At 45.3% G+C, this 23,137-nt stretch overlaps 1 protein-coding gene across 3 annotated transcripts in view; it reads right to left on the reverse strand.

Annotated features, from left to right (window-relative positions):
- LOC116975042 (interleukin-8-like) overlaps nucleotides 1-15,934 on the reverse strand; it is a 43,861-nt gene extending 27,927 nt beyond the window's left edge. The window contains exons 1-4 of one of the 3 annotated variants that reach the window (XM_033023711.1): nucleotides 15,814-15,934; nucleotides 14,961-15,087; nucleotides 14,770-14,849; nucleotides 13,812-14,141 (exon numbers count right to left, since the gene is read on the reverse strand). In XM_033023711.1, coding sequence (XP_032879602.1) covers nucleotides 14,122-14,141; nucleotides 14,770-14,849; nucleotides 14,961-15,087; nucleotides 15,814-15,874 — 288 coding nt within the window. In that variant the 5' untranslated portion in view covers nucleotides 15,875-15,934 and the 3' untranslated portion in view covers nucleotides 13,812-14,121. Of the gene's footprint in view, nucleotides 1-13,754; nucleotides 13,759-13,811; nucleotides 14,142-14,769; nucleotides 14,850-14,960; nucleotides 15,088-15,813 lie in introns of those variants that run through there. The other 2 variants (XR_004412519.1, XR_004412520.1) reach the window with 2 other exon arrangements.
- Nucleotides 15,935-23,137: the final 7,203 nt, after the last annotated feature.

A 23,137-nucleotide genomic window follows, 5' to 3' on the forward strand; every position in this document is an offset into this window, starting at 1 on the left:
GCATGGGGTATGGTCACGAGTGACAAGTATATACTTTAGTGGATATAAAATACAATTCATGTCAGAAAAAACGCCGCCAGTTCAACATTGGCCCCAAAGGGTATTTCTCCCTCCGTCAAAGAGGGACAAGCTGAACTGGTGAGACTAATCACAAAGGGGGTCATCGAAAAGACCAAACATGAACCTTTGGAATTTGTATCGAATATATTTACTAAAACCAAAAAAGATGGTGGCTGTCGCATCATCATTGACTTAACATCACTAAACAAATTTGTTAAGTATATACATTTCAAAATGGAGACATTTGTTACTGCCAAACAACTGAATTCCAAAAGACACTTCATGGCAAACATTGATCTTAAAGATGCTTACTATCTAGTACCCATATACAAGGATCATCGCAGATACCTAAAATTTATCTGGATGGTACAAAGTATTGCCCTATGGGCTAACTTCAGCCCCAAGATTATTCACCAAAATATTGAACCCAGACATGGCAATACTAAGAAAACAAAAACATATTGTCATGGCATATCTGGATGATATTCTGATAGTAGGGAAAACAATGGAATTGGCTGTGGCAGCAGTATCAGCTACAAAACAGCTCCTCGAAACTCTGGGGTTCGTCCTACATCCAGATAAATCTAAGTTGAAGCCATCCACTATCATGGACTACCTGGGCTTCACAATTAACTCAGTCCATATGACTGGTACCTTGCCAAAGGCAAAAATGGTTGAATTAGCACAATCATGCAACAATTTAATGGTCAACGAGCGACCAACTATTCGACAAGTAGCAAGAGTAATTGGGGAAATGGTAGCAGCATTTCCGGCTACACAATTCGGACCTATGCACTATCAAAAATTTACAAAGAGCAAAGGTACAGGCAATAAAGCGACATACAGGTCACTATGATCGTGTCATGAAATTACCCACTGAAGCAATATCAGAGCTACAGTGGTGGGCAGAAAACGTTTGGCATAGTTTCAGCCCTATTGTTATCACTAACCCTACTTTAGTTATTCAAACAGATGCCAGTGCTCAAGGCTGGGGAGCGACTAACTCCATATCCAGCACAGGTGGTAGATGGACTAACCTAGAGTCATCATTACTACTTACACTGGGCATTAACTATCTAGAGATGTTGGTCACCTTTTATCGTTTAAAAGCATATGTATCTAATATGCAGCACTTGCATGTTCGGTTACAAATTGATAAATACTACGGTGATGGCTATATTAACCATATGGGTGGCATAAAATCATTGTCATGCGACAAATTGGTCAACATGATTTGGCAATGGTGTGTCGAAAGACATATTTGGCTATCAGCTACTTATCTACCAGGTAAGCTAAACACCCATGCCATGAGAAAATTAAACGCCTGGGTTGCAAGTTTGAACCTTACCTGGAACTGGGATTGTCCAAACAAACCATCACCACCATGTCGGCATCCCTTCGAACATCCACCAAGAGGCAGTACTTAACCAGCATCAAAAAAGGGAGAAGTACTGCCAGGAAACAGGGACAACATACGCAACAGCCACAGCCACCAACATACTGGAGTTCCTGGCCTATCTACACCACGATGTAGGGATCAGCTACAGTGCCATCAACAGCGCAGAGTGCTCTTTCTGCTTATCTCAAACCAGCGCCAGGACAACAGGTGATTGGATCCCATCCACTGGTTTTAAAACTGATGAAGGGCATTTACAATATCAAGCCCTAAGCCCAGGTATACCCATATTTGGGATATCAGTGTGGTCCTGACATATCTCAGGGAATGGCCACCAGCCAGATCCCTCGGCCTCGAGCAAGCTACACTAAAGACGCTCATGTTGATGGCACTTGTATCCGCTCAGAGGGTCCAGTCACTACACCTATTGCGACTGGACAACATGATCACAGCTCCAGACCAGATCTCTCGTTATCCAGCGACTGATCAAACAGAGCAGACCAGGAACACCTAATCCAATCGTGGCTTACCCACTAGAACCACGGTTATGTGCCATGACCCACCTACTATCCTACATAGACACAACCAAAATATTCGAGGGAGATGAAAAGCCTTGTGGGTCAGTCACAAAAACCTTATGGTCGGGTGACGAGCCAAACCATTGCGAGATGGCTCAAGCAGGTGCTAGAAACTGCTGGGATAAACACTAACATGTACAAATTTTATTCCACCAGGGCAGCATCCATGTCGACGGCAAAAGAATGGACATGCCTATAGACCACATCCTGGCTACAGCAGGATGGTGGGGGGGGGGAAAAGCCCGTTCAGAAATGTTATAATAAGCCGTTGGCAAAACCTGGTTTATTTGCAGTAAAGATTTACGAACTGCAAATATTTAATTTAAGTCCAGGGGAGCAACTTAATTCTTTGTTGTTATTGTTTAAAAAATACCATTGTGTTTTTCTACAAATAGACTCATTGGTTGATTACGATAACACTTCCTCCCTCAAGAACTTCGGCAGTGAGTGAAATGAAACTGTTACACGGTTTGAAATCACAGAGCTTTGAAATCTTCACGTAGTCACTCACGTGACTCCGAAGTAAAATAGTAAGATTAAACGAGAACTTACCAGTTTGAAGTTTGATCTGTATTTTATGAGGAGTTACGATGAGGGATTACGTGCCCTCCGCTCCCACCCTCATTATATGGATCAAACTAATAAATTGATGTCTCCTTATCTTTACTATGTTTACTTCAAATAACTGTGTCCATCTGTGATTCCACACCGCTGCTTGGAAGTATGCCGCGCCTGCGCACTGAGCGGGTTCTTCACGTAATCCCTCATCGTAACTCCTCATATGAAAGTCCTGCTATCCCAGCAATCAGTCTGGTGAACTTTCTCTGTACTCCCTCTATGGCAAGAATGTCTTTCCTCAGATTAGGAGACCAAAACTGTACGCAATACTCCAGGTGTGGTCTCACCAAGACCCTGTACAACTGCAGTAGAACCTCCCTGCTCTTATACTCAAATCCTTTTGCTATGAATGCTAACATACCATTTGCTTTCTTCACTGCCTGCTGCACCTGCATTCCTACTTTCAATGACTGGTGTACCATGACACCCAGGTCTCGTTGCATCTCCCCTTTTCCTAATCGGTCACCATTCAGATAATAGTCTACTTTCCTGTTTTTGCCACCAAAGTGGATAACCTCACATTTATTCACATTATACTGCATCTGCCATGCATTTGCCCACTCACCCAACCTATCCAAGTCACCTTGCAGCCTCCTAGCATCCTCCTCACAGCTAACACTGCCCCCCAGCTTCGTGTCATCCGCAAACTTGGAGATGTTGCATTCAATTCCCTCATCCAGATCATTAATATATATTGTAAATAGCTGGGGTCCCAGCACTGAGCCTTGCGGTACCCCACTAGTCACTGCCTGCCATTCTGAAAAGGCCCCGTTTACTCCCACTCTTTGCTTCCTGTCTGCCAGCCAGTTCTCTATCCACATCAATACTGAACCCCCAATACTGTGTGCTTTAAGTTTGTATACTAATCTCTTATGTGGGACCTTGTCGAAAGCCTTCTGAAAGTCCAGATATAACACATCCACTGGTTCTCCCTTATCCACTCTACTAGTTACATCCTCGAAAAATTCTATAAGATTCGTCAGACATGATTTACCTTTCATAAATCCATGCTGACTTTGTCCAATGAATTCACCACTTTCCAAATGTGCTGCTATCCCATCTTTAATAACTGACCCCAGAATTTTCCCCAGAAGAGATTGAACTTTTTTTGCCTTGCATCACAGTGAGGAATGTGGAGGAGTCATTGTGGTGAATGTTTATGTTAAAATGTATTTTGTGTGTTCTGTTGATTTTTATTTGTATGACTGACTTGGCAAATTAAATTCCTTGAATGCTGCAAAACATAATTGGCCAAATAAAGTATTATTGTATTGTATTGTTTTGTAATTTTATCTTTGAGAGAAATGGGTCTAATAGAGAAAGCATTTCCCTGTTAGTTTCTGATTTGACCTTGTGTGGCCCTAATTCAGTAATAAATGGTCAAACAACAACCAGATTACCTATCAACAGGTTGTTTCACATTTAACCTAACCAATTGCATTCGTGCCCTTCTTCTAAAAAGCGTTCTCAAACTTTATGATGGATACTGTTATCCTTTTACTGATAAAGAAATAGATTTAACCAGTGGCCTCACAAGTTCACAGGTTATAGGAGTAGAATTAGGCCATTCGGCCCATCGAGTTTACTACACCGTTCAATCATGGCTGATCTCTTCCTCCTGCCTCCTCCCCATAACCCTTGACACTCGTTCTAATCAATAATTTGTCTATCTCTGCCTTAAAAACATCCACTGACTTGGCCTCCACGGCTTCTGGCTTCTGGAATTAATGTGGAGGAGAAATAAATCATAAGGTTTGACCTGCAGCCAAATGCCAAAAGGTGCTAAGGTTCACCCATTGAGGAACTTTGTTGCTGTCCACAGCTATCTCTGTGAAATATAAGAGAACAGGAATGCAGGAGTGAAAAGAACCATTCTAATCATCCCTGGTCCCCCTCTGTAATCTGTCAGTTGTTCTCCAGCAATGGAGAGACAGAGTCTGTCCAAATATATGTCCTGGACTGATATTCAGCAGAACTGGCAAATTAGAATTTAATATTTGTCCCCACAATTAGTGAAAGTGAAGGTTTAACTCCATCATCCGAGCTTTCCTCATAGGATCACGTCCTGATACATTTATTGGATAAGCACAAATTTCTTAAACATCAGCAAATGACAGCCAGGGAATTCCCACACCTCAGCTTCAAGATTGCCTTGAATTTCATCAAATGCTTCCCTTTCTCTCTGTTACATTTAAAAATAATTAATTAACCATCAAGCAACTATTTTGTGTAGGAAGGAACTGCAGATGCTGGTTTACACTGAAGATAGACACAAATTGCTGGGGTAACTCAATGGGTCAGGCAGCATCCCTGGAGAAAAGGAATAGGTGGAGTTGATACCCTTCTTCAGACTGAGAGTCAGGGGAGAGGGGAAACTAGAGGTAGGAAAAAGTACAGAACCAAGCAGAGATGGTGCAGATGGCCAAAGAGCCCACAATGATCCTTTGTTGGCTAAGGCAGAGGTGAAATGAAGGGATAAGTGAAACTAGCAGACGTCTCGGGAGGGGGAGGGACAAAGTGAGAGGGAATGCAAGGATTACTTGTAATATGAGAAATAGATATTCATATCGCTGGAGGTTGTAAGTTGCAAACGTATTTTGTCCAAATTGCAAAGGGCCCATTCTAATCACAATCTAAATGAATTGGTTTAACAAAATGACATTAACAAAGATGGAAGGTAGACAAAAATGCTGGAGCGCCTCTCCCGCTGAGTTTCTCCAGCACTTTTGTCTACCTTCAATTTTTCCAGCATCTGCAGTTATTTCTTAAACTTAACAAGATGGAGCTCTGCAAAGATCCCAGAAAGTGAAGTGGTTTTCTTAGTATTGGTGGCCAACACAGACTACATCTTAATGCAGACCAGTTCATTACTTACTGCCACATTGTATTGAAGATAACAGATAACAGAAAATTCACTGACTGTGAACACTTGTTAAACTGCTGACATTCATTACTGATGTCACTGGTAAAATTACTTTCTTATGTTGAAGAGAGATTCAAGAGTGTTTTATTGTCATATGTACCGAAACTGAACAATGACATTTTTACTTACAGAGGCAGCACAACAGGTTTGTAAAACAGTACTCAATGGCTAATATAATAAACAAACCAAACCCATGATTTACCACATTGTAATCTCATTTATTCCTCATCCTTATTCCTTCGAGTTGCCAAACCAGGCCGTGATGCAAATAGTCGATACGCTCTATTCAAACACAACTTTCTTTGACCTACAGCACGAGAAAGCCTGGGGATTCCTACATCTCAGCTTTAAGAGTCCATCCAATGTCAGAAAATGCTTCCCTTTCTCTTGGTTGCTGTTTAGATAGATAGATAGATAGATAGATAAATGCTTTATTAATCCCCTTATTCAGGGGAAATTCTGATGTCCATGCAGCACACTAATAAAAATACAACACAGTATTCATAAAGAAATTCAACACCAAAACATCCCCCCACAGTGATTCCCACTGTGGGGGAAGGCACAAAGTCCAGTCCCCATCCTCTTGTCCACCCATAGTCGGGCCTATTGAGGCCTCCACAGTCGCCGCCACGGCGCCCGATGTTCTCGCCGGGTGATGGTGCTCCGGCGTCGGGAAAACCCCCAGCAGCTTGGGGTGCCAGGAACGGCCGCCTTCCCACCGGAGCCTGCGGCTTCCAAGCCAACAGACCACGCCAGACGGAGCTCCGCACACTGGTGATCTCGGCGAGATGTTAGTTCAAACGTCGCAGCTGGCCGCTCCGCAGAACCGCGGCTCCACGATGTTTTCCTCGGTGGTCCCAGCATACCGGAGTTCCAGCGCGGCGACCCAGGAAAGGCATCGCCCGCACCGCAATAGCGCTCCAGCGCTGCACTGCCGCCAAAGCCGATGTTCTGCGCCGCCGCCGCCACCGCCGATGTTCTGCGCCGCCGCCGCCACCGCCGATGTTCTGCGCCGCCGCCAAAGCCAATGTTCTGGCCAGGTCCCCTCAGGGAAACGTCGCTCCAGGACCCGCTGGTAGGCCGCGAGGACAGGTCGAAGACGCTGCTCGGAGGAAGGCAACCCCTCCGACCAGGTAGGGACTTAGAAAAGCAGTTTCCCCCTTCCCCCCCCACCACCCCCCACACATAAAAGATTTAGACCCCCTGACTATACATTTAACGAACTAAAAATAATAAAAAAGAAGGGGAAAAAACGGACAGCTGCAGGACAGGCAGCCGTTCAGGACAGCGCCTCCTCTGGTTTATAATATTTTCCTGTGCTACATTTTAAAAGAATTAATTTACCATCAAATAACTATTTTGTCCTGATTGCAAAGATGGATGCATTTTAAGCACCATCTAACTGGATTCCTTTAAAAATATGTCAATAACAAAGATCGAGCTCTGCAGAGAACCCAGGAAGTAAATTGGTTTTCTCAGTATTGGTGGCCCAAGCAGTCTGCATCTTAATACAGATCTCCTTCAGTTCATTATTTACTGCCACATTGGATTGGAGATGATAAACATCCATTCACTGACTGTGAATGCTCGTTGAACTGCTGGCACTCATTCAATTCAATTCAATAATACTTTGTTGTCACGTGTACCTAGGTACAGTGAAATTCTTTGTTTTATACAAAGAGTCATCATGTATCAAATGCCAAAACAATTACAAAGTGCTCATTATAGCCCTGATAGTACCTCTTTGTTCTCAGCAGCCCCCCACCCCCAACCAGGTACCTCTTTGTTCTCTGTGCCACCCACCCTTTGCCAAGTCCCCTGTTGTTCTCGGTGGCCCGACCGCCTCTCTGCAGCCCATCCTTGGCCCACCGCTTCTCCCCATACGGTCTTCACTCTTCACCGGTCCTTCAGCCTTTGCACCCCAGAGAGGCACTTCCCACAGTCGACCTTGAAAGTACGGGAGGTAAGACCCCCCACCCCCTGGGTCACTATCTACTGCTCTTTGTCCAGCATCTGCCGGTCCGACTCTCTCCTCCTTCCGGTTCCAGGTCTTCACGGTCGATTGGCGGATGAGCCGCGAACCCACTCCAGGCTGGTTCCATGGCCAGCTACCTGCCGGAGTTTGGCAAAAGCCCAAGTGGCCTGACGAGCGGCTATCAACTATAGCTCTGTCTCCAACAAAGATGGTGTAGCGGGTGCGTGAGAGAGCCCGGAATGAAGGTGAGGAGCCAGGCAAATTCTGTAGAGGCTTTAATGAGCACAGCATACTACTCTCCGCATCAGTGAGAGGCTGAAGACTGGTATCGCACCAAAAGTCCCTGCTCTAATCTCCGTAGCTGGAAGCCTCCCCCAGACCAGTCCATCAAGTGCCGAGGGGGATGAACCAGGGAGTAGCCTACTCCCCAGGAACCACCACAGGACCCCCCCCCCCAAGAACCGGAGGCACGAAACGGACAGGGGGACATACGATACGACCAGCCCGTGTGCGCACCACGGCAGGCAAAGGAGCCAGAGACACACTGCCAGGCGAATGTGGCTGCCTTGGTGCGCACTGTGGCCGGCCACACACTCATAGGTAATGAGTGCATGGAGCAGCGGGCTGACCATAGCCTTGAGGTGCTCCTATGCTGATGGTTATCGAGGAGGAAATGTTGTTGCCAATTCATACAAGTGTGTTCTATTTATGAGGAAGTTGACAATCTAATTGCAGAGTGATGGAGAGGGATTCGCAGAGACCCAGTTCCCTGAGCTTAGTATAAAGTTTGGACGAGATGAAGATATTGAACGCCAAACTGACGTATGTGTTTTTATTGTCCAAGTGATCCAGTGCAGAGTGGAAAGCTTGTGAGATTGCATCTCCCATTGATCTATTGTGGCGATAGGCACATTGTAGTTGGTGCAGGTTCTTGCTGAGGTAGGAGGTGACATGGGCCATAATCAACCTCTCAAAGCAATTCATCACCATGGATGTTACTGCCACCATTCGGTATTCATTGAGGCATGTAACCATACTTTTCTTGGGCACCAGTATTATTAACGCCGTCTTGAAGCAGGTGGGAACATTATACTTCAGTATTGAGAGGTTGAAGCTGTCCGCAAAAACTCCAGCCAGTTGGTCCATGCAGGTTTTTAGAACGGACTGAGGTACAACTTCAGGTCCAGATGCTTTCCAGGGTTCACCCTCCTGAAGAATCTTCTCTCCAGAAACCCAGAACAGATGAATAGAATGTTTTCCAAAAATTAATTTTTGGACTGTGGGTGTCAATGACAAGGCCAACGTTTATTTCCCATCCATAATTTCCTTTGTGAAAGTGATGGTAAGTTGCCTCTTGAAGCTGCCACAGTGCACTGCAGAACAGCATTGGGAGATGATGCGGCAAAGGTAGAATTCAAAGGTCTGGACTATTTATCAACTATAGCTCTGTCTTCAACACCATATCCATATCAACTCATCTCCAGACACATGGATCTAGGAGTCCTTGACTTTCTGAAACACAGCCGTGAAGAGGTTCAGTTATCTATCTATCTATCTATCTATCTATCTATCTATCTATCTATCTATCTATCTATCTATCTATCTATCTATCTATATTTAAAACTGTGTGTGTGTGTGTGTGGCTGTGTGTGTTTCTGCCTGTCTTGTGGGTGCCAGCCTTTGAGTCGTTGTTACGCCAACACCACGCACAAACGCCGAGATTTGTTCCATTTCGGTAGAGATTTCACTTTTCATTCCAAGTATCCACTCCTGATTAAATTTTGTCGTGTTTATGTACACATTTTTAATAAAATCTTTCTCCCCCCACCCTCCCCCACTCACTCATTTTGTCGCCTCCTGCTGGTCAGCGACCATAACGGCTGCTGGCGCCCGCCTCTCGCCTCAAAGACGCCATTTTAAAACAGCCGAAAGAAGCCGCCCCACGACCGCCAGCTGTCTCCCCCCTCTCTCTGTCTCTGCCCTCTCTCTCTCTCCGTCTCTCCCTCTCTCTCCCTCGCTCTCTCCCTCCCTCTCCCTCTCCCTCTCTCCCTCTCCCTCTCTCCTCCTCTCCCTCTCCCTCTCCCCCTCTCCCTCTCCCTCCCCCTCTCCCTCTCCCTCTCCCTCTCCCTCTCCCTCTCCCTCTCCCTCTCCCTCTCCCTCTCCCTCTCCCTCTCCCTCTCCCTCTCCCTCTCCCTCTCCCTCTCCCTCTCCCTCTCCCTCTCCCTCTCCCTCTCCCTCTCCCTCTCCCTCTCCCTCTCCCTCTCCCTCTCTCCCTCTCTCCCTCTCTCCCTCTCTCCCTCTCTCCCTCTCTCCCTCTCTCCCTCTCTCCCTCTCTCCCTCTCTCCCTCTCCCTCTCCGGATACTGCCGCTGCGGGCAAAGCCCGGTTCCACGACCGCCCGCCCGCCGCCTCACTCGGCATCCTCAGGTCTATCCCCGCCCGTGGCCCCCCTCCAGTCCATGCCTGGTGGGGAGCCTGCTGCCTGGGCTCGAGCAGAGCCTGGAGTTGGAGAGAGCGACCGCTACAACCCCCCCCCCCCTCCTTCGCCTCTCTCCCCCATCCTCTCCTTCCTCTCGCCCTCTCCCCGCAGATAGAGCAGCTCCCCCCCCCCCTCAACTGCACGTTGGGGGAACAGACCCAACAGGTCTGCACTCGGTCTAGTACATGAATAAATCTATAATTTCCTCACTCACAGCTGGGAAGAGGAGGATATACGAGGAGAATGGGGTTAAGAGAGAAAGATAGATCAGCCATGATTGAATGGCAGAGTAGACTTGATGGGCCGACAGGCCTAAAGGCAAATGGCCTAATTCAGCTCCCATAACGTATGAACTTCTGAAATGACCCTTTGCCAGAACCCTTTCTCATCCAATGATGCTGCCTGACCTGCTGTGAGTGTGGAATTCTCTGCTTCAGAGGGCGGTGGAGGCCGGTTCTTTGGATACTTTCAAGGGAGAGCTAGATAGGGCTCTTAAAGATAGTGCAGTGAGAGGATATGGGGAGAAGACAGGAACGGGGTACTGATTGAGGATGATCAGCCATGATCACAATGAATGGTGGTGCTGTTTCGAAGGGCCGAATGGCCTACTCCTGCACCTATTTTCTATTGTCTATTGTCTAAAATGTTCTATTTTTATTTCAGATTTACAACATCAATGGTTGTTTTGATTTTCATTTCCAATTCAGATCAACCTTGGGGTGACTTTTCCTGTTGCAGACAACAGGAAGACCCCTCTGGGTTATGCTGAGTCGCTCTTGATGTTGAAGCTCAATCCTTGAAGGCAGTGTTCCTGAGTAAGAAATAAATAGCTGCTGGAACTCAGTTGGTCAGGCACCATCTGTGGAGGGAATGGACAGACAATTTTTTAGGTCAGATCCCTTTTTCAGGCTGAAGATCAGTTTGAACAATGGTCCCGATCAGAATCAATGTCTGTCCATTCTCTCCACAGCTGCTGCTTGACTTGCTGAGTTCTTCCAGCACTTTATCTTTTGCTTCATATTCTCGCATTCTCTTCAATGGTTCAATGCTTCTTTATTGTCACGCATGCACAGCACAGTGAAATTCTTTTGCACAACCACAAATGCACAGTCACCATATTTTGGCGCAGTTTCCAAAGAAGAAAGAACAGTCTAAAGTCCGCATGCCTGAAGTAGTGGAGCAACCCTGATCCAGATAAGCGGTGGTAATCCCCAGGCCTCTGCACGCCCGTGACCCGACGTTCCTCTCCTCTTATGATTTCTGCGTTAAGTTGTGCTCTTTGCCGCTTGGAGTTTAGTTTAGTTTAGAGTTTAGAGATACAGCGTGGAAACAGAACCTTCGGCCCACCGAGTCTACGCCGACCAGCGATCCCCGTACGCTAACACTATCCTACTCACACTAGGGACAATTTACATTTATATCAAGCCAGTTAACATAAAAACCTGTACGTCTTTGGAGTGTGGGGGAAACCGGAGCTTCCTGAAGAAAACCCATGCAGATTGCGGGGACAAACTCCATACAGACAAGCATCAGTAGTCAGGATGTCCAGGGCTACGTAAGCCCAGGACAGTGGTTCTACTTCTGTTTTTCCACTGGAGAACAGGATGTAGGTACGGTCTTGTTCTTTAAACTCGCCATTCCTGCCCACTGTGCCTCTCCCAGTGTGATGATGTGGTCAAAGCATCATCTTTCCCAAGCTATGATAGCAGAGTGGCATTTGGGACTGTCTACCAGGATGCTGACTTTCCAGGTTTCACTAGCTACCACAAGGACTTCAGTAGCAAGGGGACCACGACATCTGGAGTCCAAGGACCACTACACAGGAATCAGTCATCACATGTGGAGCAGACATGTAACTGACACCAGACACATGTGTACACACACACACACACAGGTGCACACTTAGAATTAAGAGACAAATCCTCGTTTGACCATCCAAAACTCACATTATGCATTTTGTTTTGGATCATTCTTCGGATTGTGTACCTCCACTGGCTACCCCCCTCCCAAATCCTTCTATCATCATTGTATAAAGCTTTGGATTAAATCAATGTTTGTACAAATGCGGTGTTACTGCTTCCACTTTGCTGTGTGGTTCTCTCAGGGTGAGGACCAGCACTTGTCCAGACCGCTTGTGTTGCATGTTGTGAGTTGTAGAAACTCCATGAAATCCCACTGACATGAGAAATCCAGTTTATTTTACTTTCTTATATACATTTGTGGAATGGTCAACAAAATTTATAAACATCAAATGTCGAGATATGTCATTTGGTCAACTAAATTCAGTCAGTGAACAATCTTCCACAACAAAATATTTCTATTAATCAGTGTACAGACATTATTCCTATTTACAAATTCCATTTCCTCCAATAATAATCACACTATTAGCAGCACCAATTTCTAAAATGCAAGTATTTTACATAAAAATCACATCTGCAGTGAATTTGCATCTTCAGACTTTGGATAGATCTTAGTCTGACATTTTACAGAGAAAATTCCACAGCGTCAGTTAAAATGGTCAATAGGCACTAATGTAAATGGGCACCAACAACACTTGTAAACACTTGTATTTCAATAAAAATAATGTTTTCATTCAAACTGAAATAAACAGATTTGGACCGCAGTATTCCTGTCTGCATATCACAGACTAGGAACAGGATTCAACAGGGAAAAGAAGCATGTGAAATGTTGAAACAATACAACTTTACTCTATATCTTCCAGTAAAATTAAAAACATGTTCACATTTTTTTAATTTTCGACATTCTAACTGAGATCACTGCACCTGATATAACTTCCTGATATATGAGCCCTCCATTGCTGATAACACATGTGGGATTGTGGAGGTAATGTGTGAAAACAGAATGGGCTCCAGTAAGTTCTCATATGAGGGATGCAGGCATGGGAGTGTAGGTTTAGGGTAAGGGGAGATTAGGGGAGCTGGGACAAGCTGGTGCAAATGTTATTCAAGTAGTTTAATGAGCCTTAATTTCTGACCAACAGAGAACTCAGCCAACTTCTTCGCATGCCAATCCCATCCACTGCATTTCCATGTGGGCAAAGATCAAAATGAACAATATGTCCATGGAAATGCTATTCTAAAACTAACATCACCTCCCACTCTTCTGACTTCTAATATTAAATATTAACTACTGGCACTCATTTCTTTTATCATTTTCCACAGATAACTTCAGTTTCAGTTCATTGATTAGAAACCAACTCCAAATGATTATGGAGAACTACAAATCAATTGCAGACTATCTTGTGATGTTACCATGTTATTGTGACAAGAGCAAACAAGTCCTGCATCATAGTAAGATAGAAACATAGAAAATAGGTGCAGGAGGAGGCCATTCGGCCCTTCAAGCCAGCACTGCCATTCATGGCTAATCGTCCCCAATCAATAACCCGTGCCTGCCTTCTCCCCATGTCCCTTGATTCCACCAGCCCCTAGAGCTCTATCTAACTCTCTCTTAAATCCATCCAGTGATTTGGCCTCCACTGCCCTCTGTAGCAGGGAATTCCACAAATTCACAACTTTCTGGGTGAAAAGGTTTTTTCTCACCTCAGTCTTAAATGGCCTCCCCTTGATTCTAAGACTGTGGCCCCTGGTTCTGGACTCACCCAACATTGGGAACATTTTTCCTGCATCTAGCTTGTCCAGTCCTTTTATAATGTTACATGTTTCTATAAGATCTCCCCTCATCCTTCTAAACTCCAGTGAATACAAGCCTAGTCTTTTCAATCTTTCCTCATGTGACAGTCCCGCCATCCCAGGAATTAATCTCGTGAGCCTACGCTGCACTGCCTCAATCACAAGGATGTCCTTCCTCAAATTAGGAGACCAAAACTGTACACAAAACTATAGATGTGGTCTTACAATAGCCCTACACAACTGCAGAAGAACCTTTCTACTCCTATACTGAAAGGATGAACAGTGAAGTGAAATTATCCACAGAAGTCAATGAAGTGAAGACTCTAGAATGAACCATCAGACGGCAATGTCAGATAGTAAACAAATAGAGCAGATCTTCCTCTGTCCCTGTCAGGTAATTCTGGCGCGGAGTTGCATTCTTCAGACTATAGCTTCATCTTTCATTTGTCTTTTCTGGGACCTGAAATAAAGTGAAATAATTTTTATTATCTACTTTAATACTGCTTACAGTTTCTTCACCAATACAATTTAGCAAATAGTCAACTGGAACACCCACAGAAATACACCTGCTAAAAGAGCAAGTCAAATGCTGGATATCCTGGCACATGTAACTAACCTCATGTCATTCTATTATCCTTTCCACTATTTATGGGGCACAACACAGGGGTGTGATGAATTTTGGAATAAGGAAGTTTCAATGTAATAACAAATTCAGCAGGAAGCATTCTGTGTGATTGCTACTCCACCCAGTTACCCAAACCTTTATTCCCTGCACCTTCTCCGCACCCAGCATTCTGGCACTTGGCTGCCTTCCAGTGACTAAAGCTCGATATGAACAATGAATGTTGGGTGAGGAGAGTGAGAGGCTCAGCTCAGATGCAAACCGTAGTCAAATAGCATGCTGGCACTCCAGCGTATGGGTCACACGTGCAGGGAGAGTACTCCTGTGCCAAATATTGGTGGCAATGTTCAGCAGGAAAGAGCAGACAGTGCCCTCCAGCATGGAGTACCGGACTGACATGGTGAGGAAACATTCACTGCATCTACATTTATTCACAGCTGACGTCTGGTAAACATGAAACACTGACCTTTGTTGTCATTTATGAGTGCCTGCACCCACTTAGCATCAGGATTCACGCACACCTTTCTCTTATTTCTCAGTGTGATGCTGTGAAGAGAAGGTGATATTTAAAATATATTCCACAGAAGTTCAATGTGCACATCATCACAGTCACAGATGGAGAAAGGTTGAAGTTGATGCTTTGACTCATTTACTCACATTATCTCTGTCTCACAGTGAGCTCCTCCTGGAATATATTTCAGGCTCCGGATGAACATTGGATGAATAAAAACAGATCTGGTCCTAGTGCAGTGGCACCGTCCTTGAAATCCTAAACTCGGAAAACCTGCGGAAAGATTACATTCACTCAAATTTAATCCTGGAATCAACGGCAGTAAAATCTACAAAATGTTCTGGTACTTTCTGCAGCTTTATTGTATAATTAATGCATGGCCTATTATGTGCTTGCACAAACTCCTTCATAAAAATTTAGAGCTTTCATTTGGAAGTTAAATATCAAATACCAAAGAACAGCTACAATTCTGGAAAACATTGTAAATACAGTTTGAACACAGTTCACTGGTGCATTTCCTTCTACTTCTGCAGTCAGGTTGCTGGATCAGTTTGGCATTAATAGTCATACTCATGGAAACAGGCCATTCAGCCCAACTTGCCCATACCGGCCAGCATGTCCCATCTACATTAGTCCCACCTGCCTGTGTTTGGTCCAAATCCCTCGAAATCTGACCTGTCCATGTTTCGTTCTAAATGTTTCTTAAACGTTGCAATAGTCCCTGACTCAACTGCCCACCGGGCAGAACCATGCTGACTATCACTAATCAGTTTTTGTCCATATAAATGCATGCATTGCACAGAAAGTTTTGATTCAAATTTTAAAAGTTTAAAGGTTTCTCACACACATCAGTGTTACATTGTAAAGAGCATATAACACCCTTGGATGTGTAATTGCATTGCACATTTTAAACAGCACATGAACCAGGGAATCATATACTCATACTTTGTGCTACAGTACAATAAGGAATAAACCACAGGTATAGACATCTCAACATACCCTGTGCAGTGATGGCACACAGAAGGAGGATGAGGATGGTCACACCGGCTGCTCTGTCCATCTTCCACTTTGTGTCGCTGATGAGATGTCTGCTGAAGGATCGTCTACCCAATGCAACAGCTCTCTGCTGAATCAAGTTCTGCTGCACAGGACCAGTCAGCTCCTATTTATGGGGATTCACTTCTCTCATTTGCATCCTCTTCTGCAGTGAAAGTTGTCAAACTCTCTGACGTCCTGTGCGACGGAATTTCCCTGCTCCAGACAAACCTTCTTTCACTTTCAGTTTCATATTTCAGCACTTGTGTGGTTCACAATCGCGGGTGTTTATCATAATGGGCGTGGAATTAGTTATGTGTGACTTCAGAAGATTTATGAGCCTGTCCCACTTAGGCAATTTTTTCGGCAACTGCCGGCGACTGACATTGTCGTAGCAGGTCGCCGAAAAAATATCGACAGGACCCCCCCCTGCGACAATGTCATTGACATTGCCTGCAACAACCTACTTCCTAGTCGACGTCAAGCTATGGTAAGCTACCGATAACCGGCAACCAATAGGACTTCCACCTACGACAACCTACGGCCACCCACGACAAGTTACAACAAGGTAAGACAATTCAGTGGCCGGTACCTGGTGCTGGTTGACATTGGTTGACGTAGGTAGTTGCCAATGGAATTCACCAAAGTCAGCACCGGCAACCACCTACGTCATCCTGGCGACAACCTACCTCATCCTGGCGACAGCACCTACGTCAGGCTATGATTGTTGGCGTCAAGCCCATGGGCGCCGACTGTCGCTGAAAAGTTTTGAACATTTCAAAATCCAGCGGCGACCAGAAAAAAGGTACGACTCTTTTGGCGACTGAGGAGACCATACAGGTGACACCCCGATGACCATGTGGTGACAGCGTAGTCATCTGTAGTTGGCTAAACAATTGCCTAAGTGGGACAGAGGCATAAATTATTGATTTTACCAAAGAGGTGTAAAATAGACCATTGACAAAGTGAATGCTGCAAAATGAACAAACAGTTTGTTTCAAGCAAGAATAATCCAGTTCCGGGCTTTGCTCCTCACTCACGGGGAAACCCCGCAGCTCAGGAGAACGTGCTGCCCACACGGTGGAGCTTAAACCGGTGGTTTCCAGGAAACAGCTCTCCCTTTCACAGTCTGCTCATTACAGTGCTTCCATGCTGCAAGTTTTCATATTATGCACAGACACAAATATAGTTTCAACATTGTATACAATCCCCACTTTCAGTGAAATGTCAGCATGCACTGCCTCATCCCTACTCACTGAAAGCCCTGGAGCAAGCCCGAGGTAACGGAATATGCTAACATGAAGCATGGGGTATATAAAGTGTCAAGGACAAGCAGTCAGCCAAAGGACTGGGATGTTTCCGGGATCCAGCAGCAGAACATTAAAAGTCTCAGAAGCAAGCAGAATATACATTTTGAGAGAAAACTTGCAAGTAGTTTTCAATCATGCAGAAAAATGTTTCGATATATAAATATGAACAGGGTAACTATTTTAAACTAGGGCCTCTGGGGAATGAAGCTGGTGAATTAATAACAGCAAACAAAGAAATGGAAGATAAATTGACCAAACAGTTAAACAGTTAAGATTTTAAAATTAGACACAAAATGCTGGAGTAACTTAGTGGGATGGGCAGCACCTTTGGAGAGAAAGAATGGGTCGAGACCCTTCAGACTGATGGCAAAGGAGTGGGTGGGACAGAGATAGAATGTAGTCAGAGACAGTAAGATTGGTGGGAGAACTGGGAAGGGGGAGGGGAGGGGATGGAAAGAGAGGGAAAGCAAGGGCTATTTGAAGTTAGAGAAGTCAATGTTCATACCGCTGGGGTGTAAGCTACCCAAGCAAAATATGAGGTGCTGTTCCTACAATTGGCAAAATGTTTCACACATTCTTCAGAGTGATATTTCTCATAGTTATGCAGATCATTCGATCAGGTTTTCATGAAATATCTTTGTTTACACATGTTATTCTTTACGGTGACTTTTTGGATTTTAATACTACAAATGTGCAAAGGGTTACAATTATGTGAATGTAAAAGGAAGGAACAGATGTTTCCATAAATCCTCTTAATATCATGGTTCTAATGCACCAGAGGACAGGTGAATGTGAGTTGATACCATTGAAACCTGTCAGTTTCTGAGGGGATGTGACAGGGCAGATGCCAAGGAGGGGTTTCCTTGAATGGGGAGGTAAATACTGGGGGCATTATTGCAGGTCTGGGTCAATCACTGACAGAATAAACTAAATCTTATCTCAGACTGGGTGTACTCACGAGCAGTGGCTTTCTCACCAACAGTCTGTTTGGCCTTTAGATTAGATTAGATTAGATTTTTACTTTATTAATCCCCTTATTCAGGGGAAATTCTGATGTCCATGCAGCACACTAATAAAATACAACACAGTATTCAAAGAAATTCAACACCAAAACATCCCCCCACAGTGATTCCCACTGTGGGGGAAGGCACAAAGTCCAGTCCCCATCCCTTTGTCCACCCATAGTCGGGCCTATTGAGGCCTCCACAGTCGCCGCCACGGCGCCCGATGTTCTCGCCGGGTGATGGTACTCCGGCGTCGGGAGAACCCTCAGCAGCTTGGGGTGCCAGGAACGGCCGCCTTCCCACCGGAGCCTGCGGCTTCCAAGCCAACAGACCACGCCAGACGGAGCTCCGCACACTGGTGATCTCGGCGAGATGTAAGTTCAACGCCGCAGCTGGCCGCTCCGCAGAACCGCGGCTCCAAGATGTTTTCCTCGGCGGTCCCAGCATACCGGAGTTCCAGCGCGGCGACCCAGGAAAGGCATCGCCCGCCGCTCCAGCGCTGTGCCGCCGCCAAAGCCGATGTTCTGCGCCGCCGCCGCCGCCACCAACGTTCCGCGCCGCCGCCAACGCCGATGTTCTGGCCAGGTCCTCAGGGAAACGTCGCTCCAGGACCCGCTGGTAGGCCGCGAGGACAGGTCGAAGACGCTGCTCGGAGGAAGGCAACCCCTCCGACCAGGTAGGGACTTAGAAAAGCAGTTTCCCCCTTCCCCCCCACCACCCCCCACACATAAAAGATTTAGACCCCCTGACTGTACATTTAACGAACTCAAAATAATAAAAAGAAGGGGAAAAAAACGGACAGCTGCAGGACAGGCAGCCGTTCAGGACAGCGCCTCCTCCGCCTGTTCTTTTTGTTATTTTTAGTACGTTAAAAGTATGTTTTAGTGTTCCTTGTTTAAGAAAGAACTGCAGATGCTGGAAAAGTCGAAGGTAGTCAAAAATGCTGGAAAAACTCAGCGGGTGAGGCTGCATCTATGGAGCGAAGGAATAGTTGACATTTCGGGTCGAGACCCTTCATCATAGAAACATAGCAAATAGATGCAGGAGTAGGCCATTCGGCCTTTCGAGCCTGCACCTTCTAGTTACATTGTGTATTGTATTGTATTGTATTGTATATCTTTATTGTTATTTTCCTGAGTACTCACATACCCAGAGGAAACAAAAAAACGTTACTCAAACCAGTGTCCATTCAGTGTGCAGTAAAAAATAAATGGAAATAAAAATACATATATCATGAACAAGTTTAACACTACTCTCAACTAAACATCAACAGGCGTTCCGATCGGCAGCGGCACGACAGTGGCTCTGTCCAGGTTGGTGGTTGGTGCGCGATACTTTGGCAATGGGCAAAGTCCGTTTAACAGTCTTATAGCCTGCGGGAAGAAGCTGAGGAGCATCCTGCTGGTTTTGCAGCTAATGCTCCTGTACCTCTTCCCAGATGGCAGGATGGAGAATATGTGATGCGATGGGTGGTAGGGGTCTTTGATGATGGAGATGGCTCTGTTGATACATCTCTTCCTGTATATGTCCAGCAAGAAAGGGAGTGGAGCACCAATAATCCTGCTGGCGGTCTTCACAATCCTGTCAAGTTGGTGCCGTTCGTACGCCTTGCAGCTCCCGAACCAGGAAGTGATGCCGTTGGTTAATGTGCTCTCGATTGTCCCCCTATAAAAAGTTCGTAGATGTGTAGTGGGGAGACCTGCTTTACGTAGTCTTCGGAGAGGGTGTAGTCGCTGCTGGGCTCTCTTGACCAGTGCTGTGGTGTTGGTTGTGGACATCAGGTCATCTGACAGGTGGAGTCCTAGGAACTTCACGCTGCTGACCCTTTCCTACATCCTCGAAAAATTCTATAAGATTCGTCAGACATGATTTACCTTTCATAAATCCATGCTGACTTGTCCAACGATTTCACCACTTTCCAAATGTGCTGCTATCCCATCTTTAATAACTGAATCCCATCTTTAATAACTGACTAAAGTCCACAGGCCCCGCGATTAGAGCTACGATCCCTCCAACCCCACATAAAACAAACCAAGGAGCACTAAAAGGTAGACAAAAATGCTGGAGAAACTCAGCGGGTGAGTCAGCATCTATGGAGCGAATGTGACGTTTCGGGTCGAGACCCTTCTTCAGACTGATGTGGGGGTGGGGGGGCGGGAAGAGATGGAGTCTCCTCCTCTTCCTTTCTTCTTCCCACCCCCACATCAGTCTGAAGAAGGGTCTCGACCCGAAACCTCACCTATTCCTTCGCTCCATAGATGCTGTGGTAAGAAGCTTTAACATCGTGAAGCCCACGGTCTCTGGTAAGAAGAGGCCTATTCTGGAGCTCCATGCCGTGGTTTCAACTACCCCGATGCGGTAGTTTCAATCACCCCGACCGGGGCTTTGATCGCCGGCTGTGGGGGGTTTGATCGCCTCGACCGCGGGAGAACAAAGAGGAAGAAGTATGCAACATTGGGTATCTTAACTGCATCTTTACAGGTTATTAAATGTCATGTTTAGGTTGTAAGAAGTTACAACAGTGGATATGTATTTGTGATTTGTATTTGTGAATATTAGATATGAGAACTTTTAACCTGATCTTTTCATTCAGCAACAGACAAAATATATACCAAACACAAAGAATCAATAACTATTTCAATTTAACACCAGGATCTTCAGATAGGGAGAGTGATGGAGGTTAGATTTATCATCAATGTTTTTCTATTCCAGGGAATCTATTTCAATGTTGTTACCCCACAAGTGCTCCTCTCCCACCTAATACAAGGTGTGCATGCTTGGCCCAACTTTAACCAAACTCTGGCAGATTTTAGTAAATGATTCAGATAGCCTTAAGCTGCAGAGAGTCCACATCAAGATAACACTGGAGTAGCACCTTGCCACTCCAGTGCACAACAGGCAAACAGTGATCCTCACAGTGATGAGGGCAGGAGGTTTAAAATGGACCACACTTCCCACAGGTATGTCTGCAGAAAGAGATGACACAGACCCTCTAGAATTAACTGCATTTACCCCTGAAGATGCCTAAACTCCAAAGATGGAGCCAATATCCACTAATTATAACCTCTGCAGATAACAATGGAAAACATTGCAAATACTCTGAAAGTCAGGCAGCATCTGTGGAGAGTGAAATAGTTCCCCACAGGATCAGAGCATGAATCAGCATGTGTCAGCATGAATCACCAGCTAAACACCACCACAGTAAACAAGGACAAAGATACAATCTTTAAAGCTTCAGTTATGTTTTTACCCCCTGAAACTTATTCAAACTTCCCCCAACTTTGCGCACTCGACCCATATATGGGAAAGTGGATTTACATGTGAATGTCAATGTTCACAGCACTCTATGGAGCGCAGGTTAATTGACCAACATAATGTTCTGTAAGTTTTGATAACTCTTGTTACAGTTACAGTTTAAGACTTTTATGGAGCAGTTTCTGCAGCAACTGATGTTCATTAATTCACTGCCTGTGAATGATGAAATAGCAGCTTCAGGGCTTTCTGGAGCTGATTCAAGTTTCAGTTTCCAGATTTATGAAGTGCGGAGGCTGCAATCTCATCGACTCCTCCCCCCGGGTGTGTGCAGAGGTGAGGGAAGTCCATTGGCAGGATACAGCCCGTGTGTTTCATCTCGTGTGAATTCCAGGAAATCAGCCTCCATGCATGTATTTTAAAGCTGCCTTTGCTCCTGTCTGTCATAATTAGCTATTTATTACATATTATTTATTATGCAAAAACTGCTGATTTTTTTTGATACAGAGATATATTTAACCAGGGCTTTTAGTTCAGATAATATTAAGGTGGGAGAGAAATAGATCACTGACCTGTATCCAATGTTCCCTCTAATTTGCGCAGAAATGTTATATTGTGCATTTTTTTATGCTGTTACAAATGTGTGTGCGCACTGCACTCTTGTTCAAATATATGACCTCATGAGCTTTTGGTGTAGCAGTTTTCACTATTTCGTTAAACCATTCAACTTTAAACCAGCTTGCAGTTCTTTTGCGCTTCACACCCTTTGCAATCTTTGAATTTGACATGGTGAATCAACATTTATTTCAATAAAAACTCAATGAGCCAGCTACAAAATTCGAAATGGATCTTTGTAAAATGTACAATAAAGTTAATATGATTATGAGATTTATACAAATAAGTATAAATTATATACTGTATAATACTGCATAATTATTGATTACTACATTTTAGGTAACATTGTAGTGTCTATGACATACAGACTCTTGAATGCTTTTGTTTTTCAAATGAAACAGTTCTTTATTTTAACACTGTAAAAAGTCCTTCCCCTCTCCCTCTCTCCACCCCCTCACTCCTCCCCCTCTCTCCACCCCCTCACTCCTCCCCCTCTCTCCACCCCCTCTCTCCTCCCCCTCTCTCCACCCCCTCTCTCCTCCACCTCACCCCCTCTCTAGTCCCCACTCTCTCCTCTCTCTCTCTCCTCCATCTCACCCCCTCTTTCCTCCTGCTCTCTCCTCCACCTCTCCCCTTTCTCTCCTCCCCCTCTTTCCTCCCCCTCTCTCCTCCTCCCTCTCTCCTTCTCCACTCCCCTCCCCCACCCCCTCCCCCTCTCCCCTCCCCCTCCCCTCCCCTCCCCTCCTTCCCTTTCCCCATTCCCTCTCCACCCTCTCTCCCTTTCCCCCATCCCCTTCTCAATCAACCTCTCCCTATAGCTCAGACCTTCTAGTCCTGACAACATCCTCGTAAATCTTTTCTGAACCCTTTCCAGCTTGACAACATCTTCCCTATAACATGGTGCTCAGAACTGAACACAATACTCTAAATGCGGCCTCACCAATGTCTCATACAACTGCAACATGTCCTCCCAACTTTTAAACTCAATATTTTGACAGATGAAGGCCAATGTGCCAAAAGCTTTTTTGATTTCCCTATCGTCCTGTGACTTCATCTTCAAGGAACCATGCACCTGCACTCCTAGATCCCTCTGCTCTACAACACTCC

This window comes from Amblyraja radiata, chromosome 1 (assembly GCF_010909765.2).
Source record: "Amblyraja radiata isolate CabotCenter1 chromosome 1, sAmbRad1.1.pri, whole genome shotgun sequence".
Taxonomy (NCBI): Eukaryota; Metazoa; Chordata; class Chondrichthyes; order Rajiformes; family Rajidae; genus Amblyraja; species Amblyraja radiata.